At 51.8% G+C, this 13,850-nt stretch overlaps 5 protein-coding genes across 5 annotated transcripts; all 5 read left to right on the plus strand.

Annotated features, from left to right (window-relative positions):
• Positions 1-178: 178 nt before the first annotated feature.
• On the plus strand, positions 179-2,061 carry N7532_007940 (uncharacterized protein; the record flags this gene model as incomplete). Its single annotated transcript, XM_056620432.1, has 2 exons — positions 179-412; positions 469-2,061. 2 exons carry the CDS (start codon positions 179-181, stop codon positions 2,059-2,061), a joined length of 1,827 nt encoding a protein of 608 aa, XP_056471238.1.
• A 390-nt stretch (positions 2,062-2,451) lies between these two features.
• Positions 2,452-5,235, plus strand: N7532_007941 (uncharacterized protein; the record flags this gene model as incomplete). The annotated part of the gene is made up of 3 exons (XM_056620433.1): positions 2,452-2,695; positions 2,800-3,740; positions 3,811-5,235. The coding sequence occupies 3 exons, from the start codon at positions 2,452-2,454 to the stop codon at positions 5,233-5,235; spliced, it is 2,610 nt and encodes an 869-aa protein (XP_056471239.1).
• A 1,360-nt stretch (positions 5,236-6,595) lies between these two features.
• On the plus strand, positions 6,596-9,586 carry N7532_007942 (karyopherin beta; the record flags this gene model as incomplete). The annotated part of the gene is made up of 4 exons (XM_056620434.1): positions 6,596-6,635; positions 6,761-6,819; positions 6,935-9,004; positions 9,071-9,586. The coding sequence occupies 4 exons, from the start codon at positions 6,596-6,598 to the stop codon at positions 9,584-9,586; spliced, it is 2,685 nt and encodes an 894-aa protein (XP_056471240.1).
• Positions 9,587-10,904: 1,318 nt separating this feature from the next.
• N7532_007943 (40S ribosomal protein uS8) lies at positions 10,905-11,597 on the plus strand. Its single transcript, XM_056620435.1, has 2 exons — positions 10,905-11,070; positions 11,330-11,597. Exons 1-2 carry the CDS (start codon positions 10,938-10,940, stop codon positions 11,587-11,589), a joined length of 393 nt encoding a protein of 130 aa, XP_056471241.1. The 5' UTR covers positions 10,905-10,937; the 3' UTR covers positions 11,590-11,597.
• Positions 11,598-12,527: 930 nt separating this feature from the next.
• On the plus strand, positions 12,528-13,744 carry N7532_007944 (uncharacterized protein; the record flags this gene model as incomplete). Its single annotated transcript, XM_056620436.1, has 4 exons — positions 12,528-12,563; positions 12,646-12,986; positions 13,035-13,601; positions 13,666-13,744. The coding sequence occupies 4 exons, from the start codon at positions 12,528-12,530 to the stop codon at positions 13,742-13,744; spliced, it is 1,023 nt and encodes a 340-aa protein (XP_056471242.1).
• Positions 13,745-13,850: the final 106 nt, after the last annotated feature.

Raw genomic sequence — 13,850 nt, forward strand, 5'->3', positions numbered from 1 at the left:
ATTGCATTTGCGTTGTACTATACTGGGTCTGCTTGGTCTTTGATTGTTCCATATCATCTTTCTTTCCCCCGCATAGCATTGTTTTGCGTTGCATTTGTTGCGATCTGATCTCTGCATCATATCGCGCTCCTTCTTTTTTCCCAGCGATCGCAGCTCTGCGATGATATCGACTACCCTTATGACTTTCCTACTGAACACCAACCCCGAGACCCGATCGGTCAAGCTGCTGGGATCTTGGGACAATTTCACGAGGCAATATGTGATGGAAAGGGACAAGCGTGTGGGTCCTGGTCACTGGAAAGGATGTCATACCTTCACGGATATCATGGGTGACGGCCCTGGAGGGTCGTCTGGTAACAAGTCGCAATGGCGTACGGGTGGTCTGAAGATGGGTGTCACGTACTGGTATTATGTGAGTATGGTTGTATGCCTTGTCAACAAGAATATAAAATTAACATACAAAAACAGTATTTGCTGGATGACGATATTGAATCCATCAATGAAAATGAGCCCGTCACAACCAAATGCCCCCTACTACCAGGGCAGCCCGTCAATGTACTGAATGTCCCCATCGTTTTACCCGATAGCCGATCCCATGGCCGCTCAGGGAGCGGCAGCTCGCAAAAGGCCGACTATCGCACTATGAACCCCGAAGACAAATTCATGAATCCACGAAAGCCACCCCAGCCAACCCAGAATTCGACTCGCGTGCAAACTGCCACTGTACTGCGCAATCAGCCCCCAGCTGTGCACTCCAATAGCACCTCACCAAACCCGAGCATGGTGCAGAGAAGCGCGTCGCAGCCGGGCAGCGCCGGCCGGTACCACTCGAAAGTCGCTCGCTCTGCCTCTCCACCACGATCCCGGGGCCTTCTGGCTGCATTCCGGCCCGCCAATGAGTTCGACGGCCACAGACAACCATCGCCTCTGCCAAGATCCAAAACGGTAAACGATGTTCTCCGACAGGATGGATCCCTTGGCGAACGCCGCAAGGTGCCTGATATCAGCGCCAACACTGGGGCGGTCCCTGTTTCAACGACTGTTTCCCAGCCCTCGACAATCCAGAGCCGACGCGCGCAGAAGGCAAAGGGCGGCGATGCTGTTCCGGCTCGAAACTTGCTGAAGGTGGATACGCGCCCTCAACAGCGGAAGCCTAGCCTTCCGAGAGGCGCGGCTGCTGGTAATAATCTTGGAACGGTCGATGAAACCCGTGCGCTCAAGGATGCCCTTGAATTTGTTGCGAGCAATTCAAGCGATCAGACGACCCCGACTGGAAAGGACGTCAATGAAAAGAGACTGCCCACGCTTCCCAACACCCCTTCTTCTGTCATGGACGAAGCCGTACGCGAAATCGACGATCACGACAGGGTCATGGACGCGGAGGTACAACGCAGCCACTTCTCCAGCTTGACGACGACGACAGGAGCCGACTCCCTTCATTCTCGGTTCATGCCCGAGCGCAGCCGTTTCTCCGAATGGAGCACCGACACCGAGACTGAGAATGAGGATAATTCTCCCGAGTCCATGATCTCTACCTCGACATTCAACAATCATGAAATTAACGAGTCCCCGGCCGTGGACGACTGGAAAACACCAGAACTGTCCCAGCCCAACGACGCCATGACCAACACCGACCCCAACACGCCTCATCTCACTGTACACTCTAAGCCCTCCTCGCCGAACTCCGCCTCTGGGGAAATCCCGCCATGGAAGGCGTCTCTACCCGAATTCGCGGTCTCCCTAGCGTCACCTGGTCTACAAGGCTCGGGCTTGGGAATCGATCAGATGGATGAGGTGGAGAGTAACCCGAAGCGCCACGCAGCCCTCTTTGGCGCCCTTGAATCACTCGAAGCACTTTCTTTATCGCGTCGAAGCCCGGATGGCTCTCCAATCATTCTGCCGGAAAGGGAAAGCCAGAAACATCGTGAGGCTCTGGAAAGGGTCCGTTCTCGATCTCGGGATGGCTCGTCCCAGGGCAAAAAGACCATGCAAGAGCTCATGGATGAGCTGAGCTATCTAAAGAACATGATCCAGTCTGATATGGACGGTGAGCCTTTTTAATATCCAAGGCACCGTTAGTACTTTTATAGCCATTCGTTATTCGGCCCAGACGCTGGCCGCCTGGTCGCCTGTACAATTTACATAGACATCACATAGTAGCATTATCAATGCAATCGAAACAAGAACACGAAATATTCATTGTACAAGTTATTCTCTATATCCTAGAAACATTTTACCAGATTGCATTTGCCTTGTTGTGGCTACCCCCTAGAGTACCCTTCGGCTTCACAAGTCGGTGGTCGCAGCCGCGCACAAAAACACGCGCCAAGAATCTTGGGGAGTGTCCGCCGCGTCTCTCCCGTTTCAACAACAACGAAAGAAGGCCGCCATCCAGCAAGAACAAAATACGACAAGAATGGGCTGATCGGTCCCGTCTACCACTTGCACAATATGGCAGACGAGGGACCCCAGCTAACACTGGTCGGGAAGAAATCACTGGGGGAAAAATGCAAACACACCACCCTGGCGTACTGTCCCTCGATGGACCTGGTCGCCTTGGTGACTACAGATGAAGAACTGCGCGTGTTCCGCCTAAATGGACAGCGTGTGATCGACACGTCATTTCCGGGTGATGCCTGGTTAGACTTGGAGGATGAGAAGGGCGAAGTGAGGACGTTGGCGTGGAAGGCGAACGGTGAGTAGCTCCTGAATAACATCGCGATGCGATGGCCCGGTTCCCTCTTTCGGGGGAGAGCTGAGTATGCCCCTATTTGGCTTTTCTCATTCTGTCAATCACAGGTCATCTTCTTGCAGTCGCCTGTGGAGATGCGTCTCTTCGCGTCCTCAGTGCATACAGCGGCAAGACTGTCCATCATTATCAAGCATATAACAAGCATATCGCGGAAGATCTCTCTCCTAGTGAGCACACATTGCCGAAGATAACTTGCTTGGGCTGGGGCATGAACTTCACCGATAGCAAAGCCGCTCAACAGCATCTACAGGAGTCGGGTGGTCAGGTCACTCTGGAGGAGCTGTTATGCGTAACGCCCAGCGTTAAACCGTCCAAGGCTCTTCTCAAAGCCAATTTGCCTCGAGAACTGGCTCTCTTTGATGCTGACAACTCACTACCGAAGCTGAGTGTTCTTCCCACATCGGCGCGGGGAAATGATCTATTCAGCTCGCGGGCCTCTATTGACGCCATTTTCCACTCTGTCGTGAAGGATACCAGCGACACAGTGGATGTTCTGGTCACCGGGTTCAACAACGGCAGTATTCATCTGCGTATCTTTGACTGCTTCGAGATCGGCTCAATTCCTGTTGGCGCTTCGACCGAGCCAGCAGAGCCGTGCAGCGTTATTCGTCACGCCTCGCATCCCTTGAGCTCAACGCATGCTTTGGTAATTTCACCAGACCCATCGAAGTCACCGTCACCATCTCCGTTGAAGCTCGTGACCTTAGACTTGCGGTTCATCACGAAATCCGGACGGTATCTATCTCTACTGGCGTCGAAGACGACCCAACTGCAGAACTTGCTTCGCTATATCGGGCAAGTCCAACACACTATCGAGATGGAATGGAGAACCGCCCAAGAACTACCGGCGCGATTTTTGCGGACGGTCAATATGGACTTGGAGGAGCATTGCCAGTGCGATTTTGTCACGGCTATCTATCATCTCCTTGTTTTTGGTCACTGCTTTGCCCCGATGAGGGAGTTCCTTGTGGACATTGTTGGCGATAGGGTGCGTCTTCCTTATATTTGCGCGCATTTATCACCCGCTGAATTTATCACCCGCTGACAGCAACAAATAGGGACACAAGAGGTGGGAAAAGGCAGTTGCTGGGGGCTACGAGACGATTCGTCGACTGACGCACGAATGTCTGCTTCCAGCCCTGGAGCGGAGTCAAATCCTTCTCGGTCGACTGATCGGTCTCTCGAAGTTTAGTAAACTCAGCGACGTCCTTGGCCTGGATACCCCAAAGCTGAACGGCATCGCCGAGACACTGTCTTGTCTCCATGTTCTCGCCCAACGTATCCTCGGTCACGCCAATGACGAACTGGTCCAATTTGCTGCTTTCTCCAGGTGGCTTTATCATGAGATTGCCATCCTCAACGCCGAACCCTTATCTCAAACTCTGGAAGATCTCGCCGAGAAACGAGATCAGTTCAACCTCCCTCTCACGACGAAGTACATCAAAGGGGCTCTTCAAAAAAGTGTCCTGCGCAATTTCATCCGCCAATTACCCATTATGGGTGTACCTAGCATAAAGCCAACTCCCCCTACAGACAAATGGCTTCCAGATGGACATGACGGCTCGTTCTATGACCAATTCATGTCCCTGCTTGATCAGCAGCGCCAAGCACAAGACCAGGGAGGGGACGGGACGAGTGTTGACTCGCCGAAAATGAGCGACTTGACGAGGCGCCTTGGAAAACAATTCGATAGGGTGTTTGAGGAGATCGCGCTGACGCAGCGAAGAAGCATTTTGAACCATTGCCCGTTGGTATTGCACTCTGATTGTGAGGAGGAAGTACTTGATGCGGAGGTTTGCTATGAAGATGCCGAACAAGGAAATCCTTGTTCTATTTACGTTGTGAGTCGTTCGCGCAGCTCACATTCATCGTTCTACATCTACCGCACGGTCCTGGACTCTGTCAACGGGGTCAGCTCTACGAGAAGCACCTCTGTAGCGGCAGTTTCTTTCGAAGAAGGCGAAATTCTCCAACTCCGGTTTGTGAATGACAACACCATTGCTTTGCTGTGGAGAACTACTGGTGAGTATACCCTTAATTGCTGGTTGAGCAATAATCCCCATTCCCAGGATGCTAATCAACGACTAGAACGATCATACTTCCTCAATTTTCCCTTCCAACCTACTTCTGTACAATCACAGCCCAAAGAACAAGAAGAGCCGACCACTCTGTTACTCGACTACATCGAATGCGATTCTAACCCGGTCACGCCCGGGCCGAATGTCCCAACCACACGATTTGATTTGTCTTCTCTCAATAAGGCGGGCGCGGTTCGACATGTATTCAATTCGGCTGGTGCTCAGACGAACCCAATCTGGATGGATGTCAATGTACGCAAGGGCCGCCGGCCAGTCTGCGTGCTCTACGAAGACAAGAGCCGATATGATGTGTTCGACTTGGATGGTGCTATTGAGAAGGAAGATGACGAACAGGTCGAGGAAGATAAGGAGAATGTCGATCGATCATGGGTTCAGGAAACATGAGAACACACTGCAGTTTTGTTCTCTTTGGTGTTAGCGACGTTAGGGATCGACTAGGATGGTTAGTTTAGTCATTATGACTATTTATTTTTTATTCTCTTTCAGCTTCTTTTGATTGCTTTTTGCCCGATGCTCCAGTCACATCACATACGTACAGTAACTCGAGGAGACGGGCGACTTATATAGGTAAGTATGCACATTCTACAATAAGCAACAGAAGTACGATTCTATTCTTAGGGTTAAGAACCCCTGAAAAGATCTCGGCCTTTTGTCTTTGACGCACCAAGAACCGGCTCCACTTATAGGACAATCGCCACGGAAGAATTTGGAATCAAACCTGTCCAGCGCTTAATTTTGACCACGGCACAATGCTCTTACGAATAATGGCGTTGTTGTCCTTGATGGAAGTTGATACATATTCTATTGAGCCTGTATACTGCATGTTCTCGCGCTAGCAGTGTAGAGTTGCTAGTTAGGTTTGCCCCTTGCTATTTTCGTGAACTATCTCGCACTATTCTAGGATCTTCCATGCAGTCCGACAGGTCGAGTCAGGCACCAGGAACGGGCTCCACCTTAAGTGTGGAATTGTGAAATGTGTAGTGTGTGTGGACAGGGCTAAAAGGATCGGTCGCTGGGGCCATTCGCTGGCAGGTGCTTCTTCGAGGAAAACCAAAACAAGCAGACAGGAGGTGGACCAGGCCCGTTAGACGTCGTCACGTCGGCACGAATAATGTGCTGGCTTGTTGTCGTAGAAGATCCGAATGCTGATTTATCAGGCCTCTGTAATTTGCTAGCTCCAGGTATCTTAGATGTACAGCTAAAAAATTTACTTAGGACGCCCAGCAAGAATCCCTGCTAAAGTTAGACATCTCTGCCTCAGGCATAAACAACGTGACTCCTTCCTCCTGACCAATCACGCCGCGCCCCTGTTTGAACTTCACCCCCCCCGGCTGCTTTCTGGCATCGAAATCTACCTTGGATTCTGCGTCCGGCTTCAAACACCTTTCAAAAAACATTTTTTTTTCTCAGCGTTAGCCTCCGCTATTTCTTCGCACCCGTTCTGCTCCGCCGGTTGCGCCCCGAAGGCTCTACTGCTCAACGCCCTCGCGGCCACTGCATGCCTCGTCATATCCACAAAAACACCCCGTCCTTTCCCACCCACCTTCCACTCCAGGGATTCTCAACTGCCACCACACCCTTCACACCCCGTGGTCTCTGATTCGTGCCTGGATCTGCTCTTTCTATCCCACCGGGCTGAGAGGGCTTCCACGACTTCTTTCGCCACTCTTTCTTTTTTTCCTTCCCTCCTCGTCCCTTACCCCCACATCACCACCATCCTCTGCGTTCCTTCTTTGCAGCCACCATGGATGTTCGTCAGGTGCTGCAGAGTACTCTCGCGCCAGGTAAGTTTGCATCTTTGACATTCTCTAACCCGGACGTGCGACCTTCTCGGTCGTGCTCGTGCCCATCCAGCCTCGATTTCCGACTGTGCGTGAACCCCTCGCTGACCGTGTTTTCTCTCCCGCAGACGCTGCGGAGCGTACCAATGCCGAGCAACAGCTCGCCCACGCGGCTGAGGTCGACTTCGTATGTTATCCCTCCTTACACTCCTTTCCCTTGGCTTCATGTCCTGTCGCAAGACATGTGGTGATCCCCCCTGGAGCTCCGAACAGCCCGCTAACCCACTTCGTGATTTTTGCAGGCCGCATACCTTATCACACTGGGTCAAGAACTGGCCAACGATGAGAGCCCCGCTCACATTCGTGTCGCTGCCGGTATCGCCTTGAAGAACGCCTTCACCTTCCGAGACCAGGCTAAGCTGCGCGAGGTACAACTGCGATGGGTTCAACAGATTACTCCCGAGACCAAGACACAGATCAAGGAGCTCGCCCTCAAGACCTTGCACTCTACCAATTCCCAGTCTGGAAATGCCGCCGCTACTTTGATCGTCTCGATTGCTGCTATCGAGCTGCCCCGCAATGAGTGGCCAGATCTGATGAACATTCTCGTCCAGAACGTGGCCAGCGGAACCGACTCCCTCAAGCAGTCTTCCCTGACCACCATTGGTTACATCTGCGAATCGCAAGACTCCGACCTCCGCGCCAGCCTGGTCCAACACTCCAATGCTATCCTCACTGCCGTCGTGCAGGGTGCTCGCCGGGAGGAGGCGAACATGGATGTTCGATTCGCCGCCATCAACGCCCTTAGTGATGCCGTTGACTTTGTGCGTTCGAACATGGACAACGAGGGCGAACGCAACTACATCATGCAGGTTGTCTGTGAGGCCACTCAGGCCGAGGATCTTCGCGTGCAGGGCGGTGCTTTCGGCTGCCTGAACCGTATCATGGGCGCTTACTACGAAAAGATGCGCTTCTACATGGAGAAGGCCCTGTTTGGCCTTAGCATCATGGGCATGAAGAGCGAGGAGGAGGAAGTCGCTAAGCTTGCCATCGAGTTCTGGTGCACCGTCTGCGAGGAGGAAATTGCTATCGAGGACGACAACGCGGAAGCTGCTCAGGAAGGTATCGAGCCTCGTCCATTCTTCGGCTTTGCCCGTGTCGCCACCCGCGAGGTTGTCCCTGTCCTTCTGCAGGCCATGTGTCGTCAGGACGAGGACGCTGGTGACGACGAGTACAACGTCTCGCGTGCCGCCTACCAGGCCCTGCAGCTCTACGCTCAGTGCGTACAAGGTGATGTTATCCAACCCGTTGTGGGCTTCGTTGAGGAGAACATTCGTAACGAAGACTGGCGCCGTCGCGATGCCGCCGTCGCCGCCTTTGGTGGTATCATGGAGGGTCCCGAGCCCCGCGTTCTGGAACCCCTTATCAAGCAGGCCCTGCCAGTCCTTCTTGGCATGATGGAGGATGCTTCCGTTTCGGTTCGCGACTCCACTGCCTATGCTCTTGGTCGCGTTTGTGACTGCTGCCCTGAGGTCCTCGACCCCGAGGTTCACCTGCAGCCTCTTATTTCCTGCCTCTTCAACGGCCTCGCTAGTAGCCCCAAGATTGCCAGTTCCTGCTGTTGGGCTTTGATGAATGTTGCCGATCGATTTGCTGGCGATGCAGGCTCCCAAACCAACCCCTTGTCCAAGCACTTCGAGGAGAGTGTCAAGTCACTCCTGACTGTGACCGAGCGGTACGTATTTACCCATTTCGACCTTAAACTTCGTATCGGAAGTTATACCATAAAGTATATCCCTAATCGCATCCTTATCAAATCTAGACAGGATGCTGATAACCAGCTCCGCACTGCTGGGTACGAGGTTCTCAACTCCTTCGTGCTCAACTCCGCCAATGACAGCCTCCCCATGGTTGCCACCCTTTCCGACGTCATCCTTCAGCGCCTAGAGCACACCATTCCCATGCAGCAACAGGTTGTCAGCGTTGAGGACCGCATGCTTCTTGAGGAGATGCAGACTAGCTTGATCAGTGTCATCCTGGCCATCGTCCAACGCTTCGAGACCGATATCAAGCCCCAGGCTGACCGCATCATGACGGTCCTTCTGCAGGTTCTGCAGACCGTGGGTGCTAAGTCTAGCGTCCCCGATGTCATTTTTGCCACCGTTGGTGCTATCGCTAGTGCCTTGGAGGAGGACTTCCTCAAGTACATGGAGCAGTTCAGCCCCTTCCTGTACAACGCTCTTGGCAACCAAGAGGAGCCTGCTCTCTGCTCCATGGCCATTGGCCTGGTCAGTGACATTGCTCGTGCTCTGAACGAGAAGGTTCAGCCTTTCTGCGACACATTCATGAACCTTTTGCTTAGCATTTTGCGAGTAAGTGTTCGGCGCCAATACAAGTATAGGTCGAAGAAGGACATCCACTCATTAATCACATTACAGACCTCTACCAACCAGCTCAAGCCCGCCATTCTCGAGACTTTTGGTGATATTGCTCAGGCTATTGGAACTCACTTTGATACTTACCTCACCGTCGTCGGCGGTGTTCTCCAGCAGGCCTCTTCGGTCACCACTAGCTCCGACCTGCCCTTCGACATGGTCGACTACATTGTCTCTCTGCGCGAGGGTATTATGGATGCCTGGGGTGGTATCCTGCTTTCCTACAAGGGTAAGCCCCAGATCGCGCAACTTCAGCCCTTCATCGAGTCCATTTTCCAGCTCCTGCACATCATTTCGCAGGAGAGCACTCGCAGTGAGGGTCTGATGCGCTCCTCCATGGGTGTTCTCGGTGACCTTGCGGATGCCTTCCCCAACGGCGAGCTTGCTGCCTATTTCCGCAACGACTGGGTTACCGCCCTGGTTCGTGAGACTCGCACCACCCGCGCCTTTAGCCCGCGGACCATCGAGACTGCTCGTTGGACTCGGGAGCAGGTCAAGCGCCAAATCAACATGGCCTAGTTCTGAGTCTTCGAGAGTTTCATCCTATTGAGAAAGATTCCGTGCGTCGCCTTTCTTTCTCTACGGTAATGATTTTGAAGGCGTTGGTTTTGGAAAGTGGTACATGCACCCACGGGTTACCGCTTCCTTGGAAACCTCGGAAACTCCGGGTTTGCTCGAAACCTCGCATCAGATTGGTACTTTGACCGTGAGGCATCGTTTCTTGTTGCTGACAGGTTTCTCAAACTGCCTTGTCTTCCCAATCCCTTGTCTGTTCGGAGATTTACCCCAAGCCTTCTTCCCTTGCTCTTGGTCTCCGTTCAACCTACTCCCCCCCCCCTTTCACCAGCACTTCTCCCCCTTTGCGTGCTATCCCATCCCCTTTGATGACTTACTCAAATGAACTCCCTCCCTCCCCTTCCCCTCATGGCCCTTTTTCTTTATCTTATTTTCTCCTTTTGTTTTGTGATACAACCCTTTTTTAAACACCTTCCCGTACCCTGGTTTTTAATTAGACAAGACCCCTTCGCATCCCGATAGCATTAAAGTCATGTAGCCCCCAGACCTCATGTAAACCCCCCCCCCCCCCAATCCCCGGAATTTACTCATGTACTGCACCCAATCATGTATCCCCTGAATCATGTCTCTCCCCCGCTGAGAAAAGAATCACTGTCATGAAAAAGCTATTTCGACGTTCACCTCTTCCCAAGGATGTCATCGTATTCTTCAACCTTCAGCCCGTGCTGTTTCACCGGACACTCCTTGTATAGATCCACCCCCTCCTGTCCACTGTATGATTCATGCAATTATTTATGATAGTATATGTAAAAGCGTAATTATGTTTTATTGTTTTATTTATTTATTTTTTTTGTGGCTCTGGAGTTCGACGACGCCGCCATTTAGAATTATCGACACCTGAGGCACCGACACTGCACTGAGGGTGTGGCTATCAGCACGTGATCATAACTTGATAAGGGCTTTCCCGCTGAACCCTAAGGTGCCCCAGCCGCACAGCCAGCAACTACCCAAACTTCGCCGAGCTCCGCCAGATTTTTATCCTCGACACGCCCAAACCGAAGGACCAACTCATCCTCGAGGTATGCATACCCTTCCCCTGAACCAGCCTCACAGCTAGTCTGGGAGACGCAATCATTCTGGCTTTTCTGTAATAGCGGGATCTTTACTGGCCTAGGCAGTTGCAGCAGGTCATGATGATACGCATCTCCCATCCCGGCACGGGCTGAAGAACTCCTGCGAAGGGGCACTCTTTGCGCTCGAAGACTACTGGTGGCTGACTTAACCCTTTCGAATCGTACAGATACCTCTTATCCCACCTCCCTGATTTGAGAATCTCGATTCTACAACCGCCAAAATGGTCAAGACTTCCGTCCTCAACGATGCCCTCAACGCCATGAACAACGCCGAGAAGGCTGGCAAGCGCCAAGTCCTGATCCGTCCTTCCTCCAAGGTCATCGTCAAGTTCCTCACTGTCATGCAGAAGCACGGTACGTCTTATCGATACATTCAAAGATTTTTCCTTTTTTCTTCTCCTTTTTTCGCCTGGTTTTGTCTGCCATTGGAGGAATTATTCGGGTTGATAACTAGGCGGCCGGTCTCGACAACCTACGACGTCTGCCTTTTAAGTACCCGATAGATCGAATTTTTTTTCAGCGGAGATCTTACATGTTTCCGAAAGCGCTTTTGGCAATGCCGTGTTTGGCGACTTTTAAATCTTCGCAACATGCTGACATCTTATTCTTCCAGGCTACATTGGCGAGTTCGAGGAGGTTGACGACCACCGCTCCGGCAAGATCGTCATCCAGCTGAACGGCCGCCTCAACAAGTGCGGTGTCATCAACCCCCGCTACCCCGTCCAGCTCCGTGACCTCGAGAAGTGGGCTACCCAGCTCCTTCCCTCCCGTCAGTTCGGTTTCGTCGTCCTGACCACCTCCGCTGGTATTATGGACCACGAGGAGGCCCGCCGCAAGCACGTTGCTGGCAAGCTCCTCGGCTTCTTCTACTAGATGGAGTCAATCCTCTAAAAAATTTTCAACTCAAAAATTAATGAAAAGTTAAGTTTTGACTGGTTTTTCTCATGCTTGGGCTGGGCCCTGGGAATGTAATGAATAGTAGCGGAGATATATACCCCTTGCAGCTGCAGAGTACATGGTTCCGATCCAATGCTACCGATTCTAGTCAACGTATTCTTTTGTAGGATCTCGGCTTGGGCTTATCGGCCTATCGCTAGGTATCGAGGCCGCGTTCAATTCGCCCAACCGTTCGATCGTCCATCCAGGACCGTTTTTTGTCTCCTTGGTAGGTTCTGCAATACCAAATGGTCTTCTTGTAGCCCGACAGATAACACTGCTGTGTGGCACATTTAGTATAATCTCAAGACTGGAAGGCCAAGTTTAGTATTATAATATGTACGGTGCTATGGGACATACAATCTGAACTCCATATCCACCCCATTTTCAAACATTAATCTAAAAAAAACTTGATTGGTTCGGCTCACATACGAGTAAAACCATGCGAGCATTGGGTGAATAAAGGCTTTCGTCAATGAATCGGTAACGAAAGCTACGCAGTAAGTTTCAATGGAAGTAAACTATGAGCTATGCCGACAAATTGCTCGATAGTATGCCATCATAGCTGACTTGGCTGCAAAGAACTAAGGATATCTACCCTCAAACTTTGGCTATTGATGCCTCCGACAACGCTGTGAGCTTGGTCAATTTGATTGATTTAACTAACGGATAGAAAAAACAACCCGAATGAACGAAATAAAAGCACAGCTTCATTCAATTAAATTCTTTTTCAACCCTTGTCAATTCCGTACCCTCGGGCTGCACAGCAAATGCTGGTGATCGGACCGAGGCCCAACCTCACCGCCCGAATTATCCTCCATTCTGCCCTGGCTTATTTCCCCGCAAAGTCCGTTGCAATTGATCTTTCAACTACAATGCCTCTGGACACGATATACCTGACTCGCCACGGTGTGAGTCACCTCTTAACCTTGAAACACGATAATTTAAGCGTTTGAGACGAGTCCGTGACAATGATCTGCTAACACCGTCCAGCATCGTCTCAACTGGACGATTGATCACCGCACCGGCACCTACAAACCGCAGTTTCCAACACCAACTGGTAACCCTGCCGACCCTGCCCTAACCTCACACGGTGTTCGCCAATCGTACGAGCTTGCGGTACACATTGCTCGCCCAGATTTCCATCCCAAGCCTTTTCGGATCTATTCCAGCCCATTCTACCGATGTCTGCAGACCATCCAGCCCTCAGTCGAGGAACTGAAGCGCAAACACCAGGAAACTAAATCCGAAAATGGAACTGGCGCCAAGGTCTCTTCACACGGTCAAATTGAACCCACGGCAGACCTAGATGTAAGACTCGAGAACGGACTAGCGTAAGATTTCCCTATACCAACTTCGAAACCTACCTGACGTTGTATAAGCGAATGGTTTGGCCCGACGACCTGGTTTCACCACCCGTCACACCCGGAACCAAGTACGATGCGCAAGTATTTCCCGACTCTTCTGCATGCGACCCCAGAGAGCAAGTACGCGCCTATTTTGCGTCCATCTACAAGAGGCGAGACAATCGCCCAATTACACAATCGGGTCGCCACAGCCCTGGAGGGGATCATCGCCGATGTGGACGCCGAAATCAATGAGCTGGAAGCAGGCCAATCTCCGCAAGAGCGAACCAGCAAGTCCTTGTTGATCTGCGCTCATGCCGCGCCTCTTATTGCCATGGGACGGGCATTGACCGGGAATATGCCTGAGGACAGCTCTGTCGAGGACTTCTACGTATTCACGGCGGGATTGAGCACTTTCCGACGACGGAACCCGTCTGGAAGCGGTGAGCTGAAGCAGGGTGAAGGGATATTGGCCAATGGCACGGAACTATACCGGTCAAATGGTGTCCCTGAGTGGGAAAATGGGAAAGGTGTTGGGGGTGGATGGGACTGTGTGTCGAATGGCGACTGCAGTTTCTTGAGTGGTGGTGCCGAACGAGGCTGGTAAGTGTTTTGCTGTTTAATGCATGACAATGACCAATGCTGATGCTAGACTTTTACCAAACAGGCATTTTAATGGGGAAGAGGGATTCGATACCAACTCTATGACCCCATCGGAACCGCCCGTTGGTACGACCAAGCTATGAGGAGATCTATATACCCTTAGACTAGACTTGATGCCTGTCATTCAGTGATTTTACGCTATACAACATTATTAGAGTTTTACACTGTTGACTTTCAATATGCCCACGG

Source organism: Penicillium argentinense (genome assembly GCF_028826775.1).
Source record: "Penicillium argentinense strain IBT 30761 chromosome Unknown utg000009l_segment0_segment0, whole genome shotgun sequence".
In the NCBI taxonomy this organism is placed as follows: domain Eukaryota; kingdom Fungi; phylum Ascomycota; class Eurotiomycetes; order Eurotiales; family Aspergillaceae; genus Penicillium; species Penicillium argentinense.